At 33.7% G+C, this 20064-nt stretch overlaps 1 protein-coding gene across 1 annotated transcript in view; it reads left to right on the top strand.

Moving 5' to 3' along the window:
• The window catches only part of Gucy1a2 (guanylate cyclase 1 soluble subunit alpha 2), a 291599-nt gene extending 273093 nt beyond the window's left edge, over positions 1–18506 (top strand). The window contains exon 8 of the mRNA XM_063256136.1: positions 7883–18506. Within this exon, the coding sequence (XP_063112206.1) occupies positions 7883–8090 (208 nt within the window). The 3' untranslated portion in view covers positions 8091–18506. The remainder of the gene's footprint in view (positions 1–7882) is intronic.
• The last annotated feature ends 1558 nt before the right edge of the window (positions 18507–20064 follow it).

Here is a 20064-nt window from a genome sequence, read left to right as displayed (position 1 = left end):
GTCTCTGACAGCGTTTAATATTCTGTTTTTATATTGAATTTCTGGGATCTTGATTATTATATGACTGGGTGTACCTCTGCTTTGGTTGTAGGTAGCTTGAGTTCTGTATGCCTCATACACCTGAATATCATTTCCGTTTCCTACATTTGGGAAGTTTTCCTTAGTTATTTTTGTGAATAGCCTTTGTAGTTCCTTTGTTTGTACCCCTGCTTCTTCATTCAGACTCTTTATTCTTAAGTTATGTATCCTCTTGTCATCTTCTAGCCTTTGTATTGTTACTGCTTGTTTCCTTGTTGTTTTTAAGAAATTTTTCCTTTCATGATCCCACATTGCAAGCCTGTCCTCCAGTTTGAATAATCTATCCTTAGTTTCTTTGAAGCAGTTTTGCCAGCTTTCAATGTGTTTTTTTAGTTTCCTGGTAATACCTTTGAACCTGCCTCATGTAGTCTATGTTTTCCTTATACTCTTCATCAAACGATTCTCTCCTTTTTTGTGTGTTTCTCCATTCTTCCATCTGTATCTTCTTGAGAGGTGCTTAGCATTTCTTTTATTAATCTATTTATATCTTGCTTTACTTGGTTAAATATTTCACTTTTGAATTCGTCTATGAGGTCCTAAAGATATCTTTTTATGTCCATTGACGCCATGTCTGATATTGCATGTTTGCTGTCCTCAGTCTCCTTTGTATTTACCTTTCCTGGATCAGTGTTTTCAGGGTTGGGAGCTGGGGACTTTTTCTTGTTGCTTCCTCTTCTCATATGTTTTGTTTCTTCCATAAAGGCATATATAGGCGTCCCAGTCTCTTTTTTTGTTGGCTATGGTTTTTCTGGTGCACATTGGCTAGGTCATCCTGCCCCCTCCAGTGTGTTACTGTGATACAAACAGGGGCAGCAAATGCTGGCCCCACTCCTCTGGGTCAGTCAACCTCCTGAGGCCTTCAATGCATTAGTGTGTGGCACATACAAGGAATTGGTTTGAGATGACATATTTGGCCTCATCCAGGGGCGTGACCCAGGCCAAGGACACCCCACCAATCCCATCTGGGAAGCGAACTACTGACTGAAGCCACTGCTGTTTCTTGGTCTTACCGGACTTGCCTGGTTCCACAATGTGGAACCCTTTTCCATAGAAGGGTTTTATTTCCGGCACTCACCACAGGTCGATGCAGGTCTCTGGTCAGCTCACCTCTCCGTTGGGCCCATTGACCCTCAACCTCGGTACAACTGCTGTTCCAGTGAGCCGAAACAGCGGGAGTTTGGGCAGGTTGATCATGGCCACGTGAGTTCAGGCACTGCAGCTAAGCACTCAACCTTTAGCTGTTCCAATAGTAACACCAGGATTGGTATATTTGATTGATTCTTCTTACCTTAGTTTCTTCCTGGGTCAAGAGCATCCATCTCCCTCTATCTGGGACTCTATGCAGTTATTTTGGCATCTAAGTTGGCTATCTCTGGGAGTTTCTGTAACCTACTCTTATCTACCTGCCATCTTTACTGGAACTCCCATGATTAGTATTTTCATGGATTGAGGATAGTAAGAATACAACATAATGAAAAAAATCACATAACTAGAATGAATTCCTGGAAAATTAAAATCTGATATCTGAAAATTTGCAATTTTATATATTAGAAGATATTGATAACTTTCTGAAAATGCAATAAAAGCAAGAGAGCCTTTAGAAAGAAAAGAAAGCAAATTGGAGCATTAGTTTACTAATTCCAGTGTCTACCTAAACAGAAATCTGTAAAAAGTATAAACTTTAGGAAATAAATAACAATCAAAAATTTTCCCAAAATGAAAGGTATAACTTGCCATATCAAACATTCCACTATTAGTCACTGGAATGAGTAAAATATTGCTTCGAGGCATGTTACTATCATTTCTCACAGTAAGATATATAAAAATGTTGATGAAGATAATAGAATCTAAGGGATAATTCAGGTTGATGGGATTAGTAAACAATGAAATCTAATTTTTTAACCACCAAATACTGAGGGAAAAATAAGTTTTAACGAATTTAATGCTAAATCAAACTAAAAAAGAGTAGAGTAAATGTGTAATAATTGTTAAAAAAAGGGAAGGAAAATGCTCTAAAGGAAATAACTGCATGTATATTTGTATAAGACAGATAGCCACATTACTAAGTTTTTGTTGGATCATTGAACAGAACAGTTTGCACTCTCGTTGTTTGATTGTCCACTTTCTGTGCTTTAATTTTGTGACTTGAACAGCTATTTCTAAGATGACAGTATGTAATTTATCAACTAATGATTCTTAGAATTTTTTTTGAAATTCTGTATCATTTCTATCCTTTTTTCCGTTTTGCTTAATTTTTTTGTTTAAATAAAAAAACAGTAGGGTGAACTAAAGATACTTTTCCCAATCAAAATCTTTAAAATTTTGCTATCCACATGTCCTTTGGTTCCCTCAGGTCTGCAAGATATACCGTATTTTACTCCCTTTCACATTGTCTAATGCATCTCTTGGTGAGCAATAGCCAAGTAGTTATCAAACAAATTTGTGATTACCCTCTAAGAAAGCATTCTAAGATTGCAACTCTTGTAGCTCTGGACATAACAAATCTTTTTAGTTGTTGAAATAAACAGGCTTTCAAATAGACATGATGATTTCAGAAGGCCAGGTTTATTGGGCACCATACACTGGTTGGTCCCAGGTAGAATATGGAGCTGTCTGATCCATGGAGTCATCCATAAGGTCAACTCAGCTGATAAAAAGTAACTATTTTTTGGAAAGACCTTTTCAAGAAAGTCAGGGGTGAATCAGACACTAGCTTCAGCTTCATTTTTGCATTTGTTAGGCAGAGCTCCATAGGACCCCTGCTCTCAAGCCTTGCTTCCCATTAAATTTTATTAACGAGTTTGAAAAGTAGTGATGTTAGATTGTCTCTAAATTTCTTGTAGAATTCAACAGTAAAACCATAAGGGCCTGTAATTTTCTTTGTTGGTACTTTTTATTACATTGATTTATACTGATTTATTTAGGGTTTTATTTTAATCTTTTTGATCCAGCTTTTGCAGTTTATACGTATCTAACAATCTGTCCATTTGTTCTGCATTTTCCAGCATATTGGAACACTAGTTCTCAAAGTAGGTATAGATGATGTTCTCAAATTCTGTAGGATCCACTCTGATTTCACCTTTTTCATTCCTCATTGCAAGCTCTGTATGACTCACTTTCTTTCCTTATTTTTTGTAAGTCTGGCTTTTTCTTAGTCTCCAATGAAGTAATTTCAGCTCTGATTTTATAATTTCCTCCCTTATATGAGCATTGGGCTTGGCCTGCTCTTCCTTTTTGAGAAGTTTAAGATTCTACATTAAGTTGTTTATGTGAGTTTGCTTTGTTATCCAGATATGAGGATTTTCTGCTATAAATTTACCTCATAGGACTGCTTTCATATTGCCCCATAAGTTCCAATGTATTGTATTGTCATTATCATTTAATTATAGAAACTATTTTTTCTTTTAGTTTTTATCTGTACCTACTGGTTGTTCAGCATGGTGCTATTTAATTTCCATGTGTTTATGAAGTTCATATGTTTTCTTTTGCCATTGATTTCCAGTCCCATTGCATTATGGTCTGATAATATGCATGGAATAATTTCAATTCCTTTGTATTTCCTTAAACATATCCTAGGAGCTAGTATGTGGTCTGTTTTGGAGAACAATTGTACATGCAGCTGAGAAGAATGTGTATTCTGATGTTGTAGAATGGAACAATCTGTGTCCATATTATAGACATTTACTAAGTCCATTTGTTGAAAAAATTTGGCTCAGTTTTAATATTTGATTATTAATTTTTTGTCTAGTTGATCTGTGTATCTGTGATTGCGCAATGCAATACATTTGCATCAGTGCTTATGTGATTTTTCAAGTCCATTAATATTTGTTTTATGTAGTTGGGTGCACTGGTATTTGGTGTATGTATATTTATGACTTTATATATATTCCTCTTGGATTGTTCCCTATACAAGGATATGGTGACCTTCTTTATCCCTTTTAATCAGTATTGGCTTGAAATTCACTTTGTCTGCAAAAAGAATAGCTGATCTCTGCTTTTTATGGGGTTCCTGCGACATGGAGTATGTTTTCCATCCTTTGAATTTCAGTCTATGACTTATTTTTTAAATTAAGTGTGTTTCTTTTGTGCAGCATATTGTTAGATCTTGCTTCTTGATCCATTCCATCATTGTGTGTGTGTGTGTGTGTGTGTGTGTGTGTGTGTGCGCGCGCGCATATGTGTTTGGATTGGTGAATTGAGAATATTAATATTGATGATTATAACTGATATATATTGGCATCCTTGTTATGTTATTTTCCTGTTTTTGGCTACCCTATCCCCCCCCAGTTTAATTGTTTGCATTGCCTGGTGGATTCCTTGTGTTGGGGTTCATGGAGTTGTCCTTGTTAACTTTTCCTAGAATGTTCTTCACAACATTTTTGAGAGCTGGCTTGGTATTCATGAATTTCCTCAGGTGCTCTTTGTCATGAAAGTATCTTATTTCTCCATTAATTTTGAAAGATAGTTTTTCACAATACATCAATCTTGGTTGGAGGTGGTTTTCATTTAGGGCTTGAAATGCTTCAGTTCAAGCTCTCCTTGACTTGAGGTTTTGTGTTGAGAAGGCAACTATGATTCTGATGAGTGATAGGTGATTTTCTTGATAGGTGATTTTTTTCTTTTTCCTAACAGAGTGTAGGATTCTATTCTTGGGTCACATTTCTAGAATCTTGATTATGATATGCCTGGCTACGGATTTTTTAAATTGTGGCTAATTAAAGCTCTATATGACTTACTTATCTGCATGTCAAATTCTTTTTCCTTGTCAGAGAAGTTTTCTGCCATGATATCTGATGTCTGTGAATATTGTCTTTTATATTATTTACTCTATTTCCTGCTTTTTCATCAACTCCTGTTGATCTTATACTATTCTTCTTTGCACCATCTAACTGCTACTAGATTGATTTCTTGTGATCTCTTGCTATTTTAGGGAATCTTTGTTTTCATGATTGCTAACCAAAAGCCTGTCTTTTGCATCTGAGATTATGTCCTCTCATTGGCTCATTCTGCTCTGGATACTTTCAATAGAATTTGTGTTCTCCTGGATATCTGCTTGAATCTGTTTTATGGATTCCATTTCTTTTCCTTTGATGAGAATTCATGGCTTACATCATTTTCTTGTTCCATTTTTTTGGACTTTATCTGTTGTAGAGTTACTAAACGTGGTTTTCTTTGTGTCCACCACTCTAGTTATCTGAGAATTTTTTTTTTCTGATTTGATACTTTCTAGAACCTCATTCATTTGCTTTGCTGTTACCACTTCAGAAAGACCAAGTGCTGGTCTTCACATTGTCCCATTTCATTGCTCCCTAGTTTACCTTTGGTGAACTGGATGTCTGAAGTTGCAACTTATTTAATCATTCTCTTATTTCTTTCCTTTTTTTTCTTTTTTAGTTTAATTCTTGGGTTGTTGCTTGTAAATTGTTTATGGTGTGTTGCTTTATGGCTAGTATTTAGAACCCTTAAGAAATGAATGTTTCTCAGAAGTGCCTTTCAGGTATAGCTAGCTTTTGGTTTTTAAGTCTGTTGCAAAATCCTACCTCTTTAATTAATTGAGAAAGAAAAGTTGCTGACAATTTGGTGTAGGTTTTTTGGCACTGGCCCAAAGTATTTCCTAGGACTCAGGCAATCTCAATTTTGAAATACCAAGAAGAACAGCTGGTTAAAACAATCATGTCACTTTGACTAAAGTGGTACAATTAGCAATAACAATAGCAAAACACAACTTAAAAATGACAAACATTAATTTGCCACCTTTAACTGAATGAACTTTGTAGTTATATAAGAAAATCTAAAATACACCAAAAAACTATACGTAGTAAATAAGTCCTTAATATGTTATTTTTACCCTTGAGGGAGAAAATTGAAAAGACGTTAGGGAAAAAATAGAGAAGTATATGAAGAAGAGATTAGAGGCAAGGCTGCAGGACAAAGGGGAATCATGCAAACTTTGGGAAACTGGTGCAGAAAACAGAAGACAAGAGGGAAAGAGAGAAGGGAGAAATAAAAGAAAGAACAGAACAGAACAACAACCAAGAAGCTAGAAACCATGTTTATACTCATATAAAAATAAGATCAAACAAGGAAGGAGAAAAAAAAAAAACCCATACCAACCAAACAACAAAAAAGAAACAAAAAGAGAAAGAGAGAGGGAGAGATAGAAGGAAAGAAGAAAAATACAAAAATCCACTTCCAGGTTTGTCTTTGTTATCATTGGCAGACATGGAGATAGAGTCCAGATCTGTGTTAATTTATCCAAGGAAGCCAGTAGTAGCTTTATGGCAGGGTAGTGGATAATTTCATCGAGCTTGAGACCAGATGCATTCAGCCTGCAGCAGTCAGCACACCTTCAGGCTTGAACTCAGCTGGGAGTCATTAAATGGACCCAGAAGTTCTGAGTTCTGAGTTCAGTTGGCCTTCTCCATGTTAGCTCACAGCAAATGGCTCTCTCCCACAGGATGACTGAGCCCTCAGCACTTGGCCCCATGTAGAGCAATCTTTCACATTCACTGCTTACTTTCACTGCTGTAACAATTTTTATTTTTTATTAGTACATATTTTCAGTACATAATGATTACATTCCTCATGTGGAGTTGGTACATGTACATAACACATATTGATTCTTTTTCCTGTATCTCTCCCCTCCCTTCCTTCCTCACTCCATTTCTTTGTCTTTTTCCCTTCTGCAAAAGAGCTGTCTGCCTATTTCCCATCATCTATCTTTTATTTTACTTTTTTTTAGGGTTTCTCATGTAACAGAAATCATATGATAAATGCACTTCTTAAAAAGCCTCTCAATCACGAAGTCTATGTGGTCCTTCTACTGGAAACATCTTTTCTCTTCTGGGCTTATGTAGCTTTTTCAAAATTTATCTTTTTATCTAGTTTTCTGATGTCCTCTATTCCATTCCAAATTACTTTTATATTACTCTGCTTTTCGAGTGTGTATAGAGGTGTTTTTTGCTGTTGTTTTATTTCCTACATCTACATACTTTTCTTGGGCAGTAAATAGTACATAAGGAGTTATTGAATTGAACTGAGCTGAACTGAGCTGAGTTGAGTTGAATTGAATGGTTTAGCCAAATTTTCAGATATGAGTATCAAATTGAACCTTTCATGAAACTTGACAAGTGTAAAAACTAAATCTCTTTCAGCTTGTTATGAAAAAGAGTATCTAAGTGTGACTGAAAGGAAAGAATCAGGTTTTTAACTAATAAATGTTAGTGAGTTTAGAAAATATGTATTGTATTCTAGAAATCAGTAATCAGCAGAAACCCTTGGCATCCTGAAATGTTCTACAGATTTCAATACTTTGTTTATGTGTTGGACAAGGAGGATACACCCTAAAATTTATTGAGAATCTACAAAGCATAAAAGTAGTACTATAGAATTTGGAAAGGTTTTCAAAGCAGAAAAATTCCTGCATCTTTGATGTGAAGTCTTGCCTTATGCATTTTTCTTACTGCTATTTTTTGGGGGGAAATCAAATTGAAACAAATATTTTTCAAGGAATATTGTTTAGAAGCAAAACACAGTCAAACAAATATTTTTAAGTAGCACCATAAGCGGCTTTTGTTGTTGCAGCTGTTATTTTCTACAGCTATTACATGGAACAATTTTTTTCTGAGTTAAAATCTTTCCTATTATTTGGAGTCCTATTGTAGTCACATCTCTTTCAAAGAAATAGAGGTGATCATAGTATGGGCATAGTTCTGGATCAGGTTCCTGAAACTTTAGGATATCTCTTCATTTATTCACATTTCCCCTGCTATTTTGATTCACACCATCTACATTTTCTTCGTAGATTATTAAAACGAGAAGAAAGTTTCACATTCATTCCTCGGTCCCGTGAAGAACTTCCAGACAACTTTCCAAAAGAAATCCCCGGGATCTGCTATTTCCTGGAGGTAAGGACTGGTCCAAAGCAGCCAAAGCCTTCTCTTTCTTCATCCAGAATAAAAAAGGTTTCCTACAACATCGGCACCATGTTCCTCCGAGAGACAAGCCTCTAAAACCTGCAGATCAAAGACTCCTCCGAAAAGCACAAGCCTAGACCAAGAGTCCCTACAGGAGGGTGGAAAGAGATGCTTCTCTCTTGAGACTTTCTTGAGAATAAATGGTGGAATTTCTGCTATGTCAGGCAATAATCCTAGAAAAAGTTGTGTGAATGTTGTCCATAAAAGGCTGAATCTGTATAAGTATTTTGGATATATATATATATATATATATATATATATATATATGATTCCTTTTAAAAGAAAACCAATAGACTCCTATTGTCTTGTTTTTCACCTACACAGTTATCTTTCCCTGTATATTTGTATCACTTTTGAAAGCCAGTTTTGAGTATATATTCCTACATTTAGTGAGTTGATGAGGAATATTTTCTAATTTGCTTTTTCTGAACAGGCATTTCATACATATATCATGGCAATGTGGTAAACTTCCCAGCAGGAAGAATTGTAACTCAGCAAAATATTTAAGGAATATTACCTATTTTTATACATATCTCTTCTTCTAGATAATAACATTTCACACAACATTATTAGATTTCCAGAATCTGCTACACATTGTTGGTATATTACGTAATGCTAACCTAGTAATCTAATATAATTTTGCTTCTTTAGAGAGATTAGTGCCTGGACTGGGAATACATATAATCAAGGATTTCAGATGCTGAGAAAGTGTTGTACTTCTGTTAGTAAATATATCTTTTAGATTTAATTAATGCAGTATGGAGTCCAGAGGTAATAGAATTTCCTCATAGCAGATACATTTGTAACTAAGATTAATGAAAGTTCTGTTTTTTGCCATCATGCCAAAATGCTTTGTTACCTTGGACCCTTTTCAATTTAGCAGTTATAAATATATGTAGTTTAACATTCAACTGCATTCTAATGAACAGCATCCTTCTAAGTAACATGTTAGTAATTCCCCTTGCCTTCCCAAATTGATGCGTCATAAGAGCTGACTGCCATTCCAGGAAGCAAATTCCCAAGATACTGGCATTACTGACACAAAAAAGATTCAGACATTTTTCTAAGAATATTCTTTCTTATTGCATAATACAAAGCAAGGAATATCCTGTGCTTTATAGCATTGAGATTTTCTTTTACGTGTTCTTCTCTAGTTTGTTTGATGTGGCTTTTAAATTCAGTGAATCATCTTCACGAACATGGAAGAAGTTCTAACTTTCTAAACTAGTAATCACTGTAGATACAGATAAGTTTCCATCCTATGTTCTGCTATAATGAAATCCTATTCCCCCCGTTAATCAACATTGCATGAGAAATATTGTTACAGGCTCATGGTAAAATTATGACAACAGTATGTCCAGAGTTTTCCTGTTTTGGATCAGATCTAAACCTAAATTTCTATTAAGGTTAATGAGCTGGAAGTGTTGTTACTTTAAAGTCTTCGGAGTAGACACTTTCTATTCCAGTAGGTATACTCATTAGTAGTTTGTTTCTACTAAATCCAATATTTTTTTTCAGGGATTTTGGTTGCATTATGATCTGGTTATGATATAACTCAACTAAGGTATATATTAACTAATTTCCAGTGCAGTCTGTGAGGCATAATTAATGTTTTTAAGCTAAATGTGTGGCTAGAAAACATTTATAGATTTGCAAACTATTTGGTATAGTTGTAATATTTTTTATAATTTGAGCTCTTTTTCTCATCCTGTGGTCTAAGAAACCATTACTGCAGCAGTCTTCCTATGGAGAATACAAGACACAGATACTGAGCTTCTAACCTTGCCTGACCCACTCTTTGCTGAGTCCAGGTCTCTGATTTTACCTTTATGGAAAGCAAGGGCCAGGTTATCTACAGAAGTCTGTGTAGGCTAAAGACAGGGTATTTTCATGATGGTGATTATAAGAAATATCTGCAGTGAACTTGTCCTTTACAGGGCACGGGGCAGGGGTGGTGGTGGGTGTTACCACCAATACTGTTAGGGGGTGGAAGCACCTCAGTCCTCATGGAAATGCTAGAAAATTGCCTGAGAAGTTCTGAAGGGCTCCTCAGAGCGTAGTAGTGTGAGGACAGACCCAATATCATTCCAATCATGTATGCTTATTCCATTCAGTGACTTAGAGCTTATTTTGGTATATTTAATTTAAAAATTAAAAAATATTCTGGTGATAATGTGTTTTGTTACCATATGGCTGAAATGGAATTTTGCCCAATCTATTTCTCTGCTTTTTGTAAAAAATCGCTTAAGCAACTATTCTAAACATATGGTTGTTATCTCTGTACTTAAAAATATCTATGGGGACTGTCTATATTTTAAAACAAACATTGGAAATCCACTCCATTATTTGATAATTGTTAGTAGGGCTCCAGAGAAGAATTTCTGTGTATACTCTGAACTTCTCAGAAGAATCTCACACTATAATGGTTTATATGATTTCATATAGAGAAGTAGCCATTTACACTGTCACAAATGTCACATTCCAGAGATCTATTATATATCACAGGATGAAAAATACATTTTTCATACTCTCTCTATATATAATCTATATATTTTTGAGGTTATTTTGAGGCAATGGGCTAAACTTTTAATCATTTTATCAACCTATTAAAGATGATTATTAGAGTTATACTGTCACTACTTATGTTTACAAGATACTGTATAAAATGTCTGTTATTCTAGCTGCAGTCAGAAATGAAATGCTGTGAAAAAAGCGTTATATTTTCATTTGCCCTATACAATACAGTGCATATGTCTTAGCTTAGAAACTGTGACTGTAAAATGTGCCAGCATCTGTATTTTGTTAGACTATTACATGTACAGTATTTTCATTTACTTATAAACTGTTAGGAATATCATGCCTTTAAATTAGATTAAAGGGAATTTAATAATATCCCCTTAGAAACTAAATGATATTAATTAATATACCTTTCCCTAAAAGGAGTACTTTCATTTTTATTCTGGTACCTATAACTGTCCTCTTACTCTTTAAAGGAGATAATTTAGAGAAATATCCTTATAACTAGCCATTAGTACTAAACCTTCACTTTGGTGTCATGATTATTTTACTGGATTGAATGCTATCGTCTGCAAATAAATTGATAATCTAACAAAATCAGAATCCTCAAATATTTACTTAAAACTTATTATTCCATATCTGCTTTGTGAAATGTAACAAACAGATAATAGTGACTATGGTTAAAAATAATAGTATACCTAAGCAACACATTAATTGGATTTCTTAGTTGTATAATGTAAAAGTGAAGAAGATAAAGCTTCTAACTTACCCTTACATAAGTGTTTACCTCTATATTCATCTTTTCTGTTTTATTTTGAAGTATTTTGAGTTTGTCTTTTAATTTGTAGTGAACTGTAAGATGTTGTGACTCTGAGTTAGATACTAATGCCTGAGATTTGAGAATGGACTGGTGGAACTAGCCCTAAGTGTTATCTCTCATAGTCCCACACTTCTTCCTCTTGTTCTATGACAATGATTTATATTTGGAAATTTCTTCAAAAAGTTTCACCAGTAAAACAAAAGCAAACTGATAAGATATAAAAGGCAAAGCCATGAAGAATTTTGAAATCCACCATATTGTGTTTTGTACAGAATTTTATTTCTACTGATTGAAATTGTGTGACTGAAGTTTCATCTTAGCAACAGGGAGCTCAGATTATGAGCATCATTAGCTATATTTGTTGAAGACTCCTTTGGTTTCTGACCTGTTGAAGGCAGGTGCTATGGATGACTAGCACAGAAAGGCAAAGCTTTGTACATGGGTCCCACCTTGCCAGGCATTCTGAGTGAGAGTTATCCAGCCTGGACCCTCTTACTCCATGCTGTCACTCAAAACAGTCTCACTGCATTAAGATAGGCATAGCAAACTTTATTCTCTACTTTTGAACTGTAGGTGACTGCAGAAAGAGTTACTGATGCCTGAATCAAGCAGGTGACCCAACACAGTTTCAGGCCTCCATTAGAGTACTCACTTTTGTCTGAGGTGTTTGGGTATTGCTTATATCTGCAGTTTCTTCCTGTGTTCTTTCTTCAAAATATAGTCTAAATGAAAGCTCTTTGTGCAACTCCTCCGAATTTTCCTTTGGAATTAATTATACAGAATCTGAATATTCTTTGGATGGCACGAGATGATTTTACTCAATAAAAACCTAGAAATTCAAGAACCAAGCCCTATATTTTAACTTATTGAATACTATTATTAGATTATAGAACTCCAACTACAAAGATCATGTTTTTTCAGAGGCTTCTAAAAGTATAACTTGCTGGAGATAATACAGACATCCAGATGCTAATGACAGTGAATTACTGAAACTTAAAATATGCATTCTGAATGGCTTTATGGGCATCTCTTCCTATGACTACCTATACCTAATTCATAGTCAATATAATATGCGTGTGAATTGGGTTAACATGGTGGAATAAGACCTACTGTTAAATGGGTAAATTAATCCTAACCATGAACTCAATTTTGGGATTCTCTCAGTGGTGAATGAATAGCAGACATTGATTTTATATAAAGATTATTATAATCTTTTCAGAGAATATTGAGGTAGTGTGCAACATTCCTTCCTCACACTTGATTCAAACAATTGCAGCTTAAGTATTATTGTCCTGCCATCTGTCTGTCTCCTACCTTTGTTCTGTCTTTCTTTTCATTTAAAAAAGTCATTAGTATGTTTATAATACAGGTGGAATTGCAGCTGACTTTATTCTGCACATATGCATATTCTTAGTTCATAAGTTTTTATTAAAATATAGATGTTTCATGACTAAAATTTTGGGGAAGATTTGGGAATGTAGATTTTATTTCTAAAATGTTGTGACCAGATCATGGCTCCAGTAAACACCTTATTGTCATTCCGTACCTAATAAGAAATCACCTAATTCAATGATTCAACCGATCTTCTTGGAAATATCTGGAAGCCTTCATAAGAATTACCTAGGCAGTTCTGGGAATACAGATTACTGGACTTTACTTTCAAAGATCTAGATTCAGTAGGTCTCAGGTAGGACCTTGGAATCTGCACTTAAAAAACCACTCTAAGTAATGCTGTCATATAGCCAGACTTGTAGATCTTTGGAGAGTGTACAAAAAAAAAAACTCAACTACTAGAAGTCAAGACAAGTTTACGGAAATAATAACACATCAACTCGAGTGTAGTTATTTTTAAAGTTAAACATTCTCTGAGCTTCAAGCCATTGTCTTTCCCACAAATTTTAACTTTAGTTTTAAAGTGTAGTCTGCTTTATTAGTATGAGTTTTCAAACTTATTAGAGTCAGAAGTCAATACTGATAAGCATGAGGAATGAATCTTGCTCACAATATGGCCATTAGGCATGCTAGCTGTCGTACCATTTTCTTTAGTAACTGCTGCAGCCATGTAGTATGTCCTATTTGCTGATCCCCACCACTGCAGCATATGTTATAAATTTTAGAACACAGAAACAAATTTGGGAGTGACAGCCTTACTTCTGAATGCTTTACACTTTATATTATGATAAAGCACTAACAATATTTTTCACATAGAATTGTGCATTCATCTAAGAGTGACTTCCTAGCAATACCTTATAACAACATTCCAAGCAATAATTTAAGCCATGATGATGATGCCATACAAAATGTGCACTTCTCTGCATTATATAGAACCTTTGAGAAAATAAAGACATGGTTTATATAAGCAATAATGTAGCTGGTATGAACTTTTTAATGATATTCACCATTTTGTAGCAAAATGAGCATCAATGATGATGGAAAGAAAATATTTGAGTAAATAACGTGCTCAATCTATCTCAGAAGTCATTTGTTTGCAAACATGCTATAAAGAAATTAATATATCAGATTATTTCTGGTGTATAATTTAAAAATACCTTGCATAATGTTTTCTGCTTCTTTTAAAAAGGTTTTTGTGTTATTTGTTGTGCTGCACAAATCTTCAGATTTTTGTGTATGATAGATAGTAAGGACCAAGTTAAGGATGATGGATGAGTGAAAATGAAGTATAGCAAGAGCTGATTGAAAAATTAGATGGTACAAAAATATACTTTTAAGTACACATTAGTTAAAATGCTGGTTTGTTAAAAACTTCAAAGATAAAAAGAGCTCAGTGTGATTATTCTCTGTGACAGGTACATAGATGTTTAGTAAGTATAATGTTTTTATTACAAATATGATTGACTAAAATTTATCTATAGTATAGTTTTAAAATGTTTGCAAATGATGAATCACTAAATCTTAAAAATGTCAAATTGAATAACTCATGTTTTTAGAGTTCTTAAAGTATTTTTAATGAAATGTAGCATTATCAATAATATCAGTCTATTGTTACTTAACAATACAGTCTATTGTTACTCATCCATTGTTTAGAGTAATGTATTAGTATTATACTTAAAAGCAGCTGGCAAATTTTTGTTACAATGAGCAATATATAAACATCAAATCATTATTTATCATATAAATTTAGATACATTTCCAAGTATCTAAATTCAATTCCTATTGTTTTCCAAGTATCTAAATACAATTCCTAGCTAGTTAAGCTCTGCTCTAATCATAAATACTACTAGAATGATGGGCAGGTTTGCTTTTTTTTGACCTTTACTTTCCTATTATTGGTAGTAAAACTTAATATCTTCCTATCCACAATTGGAAAATCAAAATGAAACAGAATGAAAAAGTTTTGACATTATACTTTTGTGTTTCAGTGGTTTTTACATCCTTAATAAGTATACATTTGAGTAAATAAAAAGGATTTAATTTGAATCCAATAAATTTATCTTCTCAGTTGATCCATCTCATTTCAAATCAGATCATTGTTAATATTAAAGTACAGTATTCTTGCTTATTATTTGAAAGCCAATGAGAATGTGAGAGAGGGAGGGAGGGAGGAAAACAGAGAGGGGGAAGAGAAGAAGAAGGGATGAGGGAAAAGGGAAGGAAAGAGGGAGAAAAAGTGGGTGAGAGGAAAAGATGGATAAGTAGAGAGAGACAGAAAGAGAAAGAGAGACAGAGACAGAGACAGAGACAGAGAGACAGAGAGAGACAGAGAGAGAGCCAAATCAAAATATCTGGAGTAAATCAGGGATGTGCAAAATTGCTTTTTTGCATAATTTCTCTTTCTAAAGACGGTTCCCTGCATATTGCTGCTGGTCAGTCATACATCAAATTCAGCAGTAAAGGGCATATTAAGGGATGAATTAGACAGTTTCTTTAAACGAGCCCAAGAAGAAAGATTTGACATTTTTCTTCAGGAAGGTATAGAGAATCAGTAAAGAGGCGGTTTTCACAATACATGCCTCTGGTTAATGAAAGCAAAATGACTCATTTGATTGGTGGTCACGGTTGTTGCAAAATAAATAAATAAATAAAGCAGAAACAAAACACCTCAACCAGCCTTTGTTAGTCATTTTATGAGGCAATCCCAGTCTCTCAGCTGCTGCATAGCTCAGTGAAACTGGGATTAGAAGCCCACAGAACTATAAATAGAACTTTCTGAAGTTGGCAGGTAGAACTAGCTTTGGTTACAATGATAAAGGTAAATGAAAGTGTCAGGACATCTGGATTCAATGAATAAAGAAAGCTAAACACCAGCTTTGCCATATGTCACAGAGAAGCCTACTAAAATTAGCACAGAAGTCAGTGTGCAAGTGATACTAAAAGAAAACATTTTCTTTCCTATAACATGCTTGGCTGAGTTAGCATTCTTTAGGAAGAGTGTTTTATTTTACGCATTCTGCTTTCTCTCTGAAATTATAGAAATTACATTGTTTCCTGATTGGAAAATTTAATAACAGAGACTATAAAATATTTGCTTTTTGTTTTAAAGCATGTAAAATCATTTAGGTGCCTACACTATATCCTATATTCTTCTTTGAACTCTTCTTAAATTGGGTTTTGCCTGCTAGCAAAATAAGTAAGTATTTGGCTTTGGAGTAGGAAAAGTCCTAGGTAACCCCAGGACTGTACTTCTCTTTGGGAGTACTCCAGAGCACTTGAAATGGAGAGAGAATCATTCCATATTGTTTGGCGGTACCCTGTTAGAGATGTGAAGGTATACTGTCAATCTCTTAAAATTAAAAATTGTTAGAGAGTGTCTTAGTCAAAGATTTCTCTCTAGACTTGTAACTGCTCATCCATACATTGTTTAGGACAGAAATTTTAAAAGATGATAGCAAATCTGAACACTTTTTATCAGAATTGTATGTTAAAAAATAATTCAAGAAAAATATTTTATTGCATTGAATCAACTTACTCATATCCATAATTCAGAATATTAGAGATGTTTGAGTTTGTATCAATTTCTTCAGTAATAAGAAAGAAATTAATTTTGTTCTGAATTCCTTCAAGTTTTATCCTCTGATGATAACACCTAATTAGGAATTGTATTTCAATGAATTTTATTTTTCATTTGTTTTAGAAACATTGCAGAAGGCATCATAAGTAAGTCAAACTTACAGATTGTAACATTGATTTTTGTTTGAAAGTTTGACTTTTGCTGAAAATATTGTCATTTTTAAAAATGTAAGGGATAAGGATAGCAAGAGTGTATTCAAGTTATTCACATTAGGGAATTGAGTGAAGATCTTTAAATTTCTTAGGATAAAATTCTAAATGAAAGCCATGTTATATTACAATAATTTTATTAAAAATATAACTATGTCTATGTCACCTCTAATAAGAACCTGTATTTCCCTGTTAAATGAAACCTCAATACCTAGATGAATTCTGCTTTTATTGTTTCCCAAGAAGTACCTCTTCTCAGTATCAATAACTTTCAAAGATAACAAAGGAATGCTATTTCTTTCTGAGACTCGGATGATATAATTGATGGACCTTTTTCTCAATATTTTAAGTTAAAACTCCTTTAAGAGAAAGAAACTGTTAATTGATTTATCAACATGAAATTCTCCTAAATGTGTCAAGTACTTTATGGCAATTAGAAAATTTGACAGCTGGTACCCAAAGTCCTGCTTGTTCTTCCACTCTGTTGTTTCCTACTGAATTGACATCTAAGACCCACATATAAAAACTTTACAGACTACTAATTCATTGTCTCTTTGAAGAATTGAGAGCAAAAATCACTCAGCTATGTGGAAATTAGTCATAATATCATGACATAGTTATGACTATACCTAAAGTACCAGGGATATCAGGTTAGGTTCAATAGAAAAGTGGTCAGTGAGGAGACTTTCTGATTCTGTTCTTAAAAATTGGTCTTTTATTTAGAAAAAATATCTTCCTAAGAGTTTTGCTTTTGAAAATGTCTAAAGTTTTATAAAAGCTTCCCTTAACTACATTACAGCTTTGGTAATTAAGTGGCAAAACAGTCTCATTATGCTTTTAAAATACATCAATTAAATGCATTCCAGAAATAATAACATATTATTCTTCATCTCAACATCTATTTATCTGAATCCTGACTCTTCAACTGTGAGCAGCCATTTTGTAAAAACAAAAGATTTCTTCCCAAACAGTACTTCACAAATTAAATGTAGCCTGCTCATTTCAGTGCATAAAATAAACAGCCAGTGCATTTTCATTCAGGCAAACTAAAATAATAAATAGGCTTCCTCACTTAATAAAAATACATATTTATAATATGTTAGGCCTTCATTTGCTTTCACTGCATGGGATGGTTCTATCTAACCAGATATCTGAATTACTTTAAAATTTCAGCTAATTTGGTACAATTTTATGGGTCTAAATTTTTGGCTTGGCTTGCTATGTAAATAATGCATACATCTGCTATTTTGCTGCTAAATTATACTTTGTGAATCATTTCTTTTAAAAATCTGGTTCTCACAAATTTAAATTACAATATCAGCAAATAATGCCAGGAAAACATACTAATATATATAAGTAGGGCATGTTTAAATTGCATATATTTTGGAATGTCAATCAATTTTTTTAATGGATGCATCTGTTAAACCTGTGTCATTAATTTTTAAAAGTTTCATTTGCTGTTTCACATTATATTTTAAAATGATAACTTTTGTCCATTAATACAGCTTTAGAGAAACATTTTCTAATTAAAATGATAAAATATGCCTCATTTCACTAGAATTTTATGAATAAACTATATGTGTAAAAAGTACATAGGTACTTATAGGATTATAAATATTCACTGTATCTGTTTTGCTTTTCATGTAATTCCATTTTACTCATTTGCTTATTTTATTTGTAATTATTCCAAATTGTGCACATTGTAAATAGCATGTTTCATGATGCATTAGTCTTTGTATTTACAGATTACAGAGCAAGGTGAACCTGTATATGAAAATGAGTAATGGAAATCTGAGATTCTTCTCAGAGTGGAAACAACAACTGTGTGTTATATTTATACAATTTGTTGCAGAATTGTCTAAGTCATATGTTTATTTACCTTAAAAATTCAAATTGTCACTTATGAAACATTTAAATCAATAAATTATACTCAAGAAGTCTGGAGATTCGTTTTTAACATATTTCACAAAGTAAATGACCACTAAGAATATGAATGAACAACAGATGAAAGAATGAGAAGGCAAATAACTGAGTGGAGTACTTATAACACATTACCTAGATGCCACAAATGCTGCTAATATATTGTATATATTAGGCAGGGCTACATTTCACTTATTTTTATATAAAATTATTTTACAAAATATCCTTGTAATTCTCTTACATATCCAAGGAGCACAGGTCAAAATTTCTTAGTTTCATATGCTCTACATGTAACACAGAAAAAGCATATTTCTTTGTTTTATTACCAGATAGTTGCTTCCTGAAAGGCATATTTAGAAAATGGGTCATGGTGCTATCATAGAGAAATGCCAGCCGAAGGCCTCACACAATATTCAGATTAAATGCAGCATGCACCTACAATAAAACTATCTTAATCTGATATTCCTGTACTCCAGCAATATAAGCAAATAAAATCAAATCATCTTTGTTATTTTATTTGAATTTTATTTTCTGTTTCTAATACCATAATACCATAGACTAGGGAAGTTTAAAAGGAGATTTACTTTGGCTATGGTTCTGAATGTCCAATGTCTAGGGGGTCACAACTGGTGATAGATAGATTTCCTGCTAGCAGAATCCTGAAGCAGTGCAGGGAATCCCATGGTGAGAAAAGAAACCTAGGTTTGCATGTATCCTCTGATCTCGCTCCATCTTCTTACACTTTTTATAAACCACCAGCATTCAGTCTACTCTATCTAATCCCAGTCTACTCCTTATCTAATCTCAGTCATCACCCAGAGATTCCCACCTCTAACCACTATAGTCAGATTAAGTTTCCACTCATTAAACTTCACAGCATGAATTAAACTCCACCATGAGTTTCAGAGATGCTAAGTATATACAAACCATTGCAATTCTGTCTTCTGTCACTGCTTGGTCTCAGTTGTTCGTATCCATTTTACACATTTCTAGAATTTCCCAAGAAAATCATCCTAATTCCCAAATACAGTTATTATCTTTTTGACCTTGTCATCTTATTTATACCTACTGTTCAGAAGCCATGACGCCACTGACAACTACATCCCTGGAAATAGGAGAATTGACACTGATCAGGCAAAAGAAATAGGAGAAACATTTTATAATAGTTCTAAATCAGAAATAGTATAGAAAACATTTATGTACATTTTCTGAATTATTAATGATTCTATAAAAAGTTTATTTTAAAAATAAAATAATTTAAGCACACAGAGATTAAATTGTTTTTGGGTTGGTTACTAATATATTGTCTTGCTTTGGCACTATTACCAAATAGATAAGGCAGTAGCTACTTTGACATGTGATTGATGAGGCCAAGACTGCAAAGTCACACAGGATATTGTGCTCAGGAAGAAGTGAAAGTTGTTATGCCACAATTACATTTCTCTCTGTGAACTATTGATTTACATAATTTTATCTACAATTAGCATGCCTCTGTATCCCTCTACCAGTAAGATGACAAAGTATGTTTCAGTTACAACACGTTGCTCAAGACCAGATGATCTGGGTAACATGCAG

Source organism: Cavia porcellus, unplaced genomic scaffold (assembly GCF_034190915.1).
Source record: "Cavia porcellus strain 051 isolate PalLab524CR breed Dunkin Hartley unplaced genomic scaffold, mCavPor4.1 scaffold_9, whole genome shotgun sequence".
NCBI classification, from domain to species: Eukaryota; Metazoa; Chordata; class Mammalia; order Rodentia; family Caviidae; genus Cavia; species Cavia porcellus.
The sequence above is the reverse complement of the archived record's forward strand: the minus strand, read 5'-3'. Positions and strand labels throughout refer to the sequence as shown.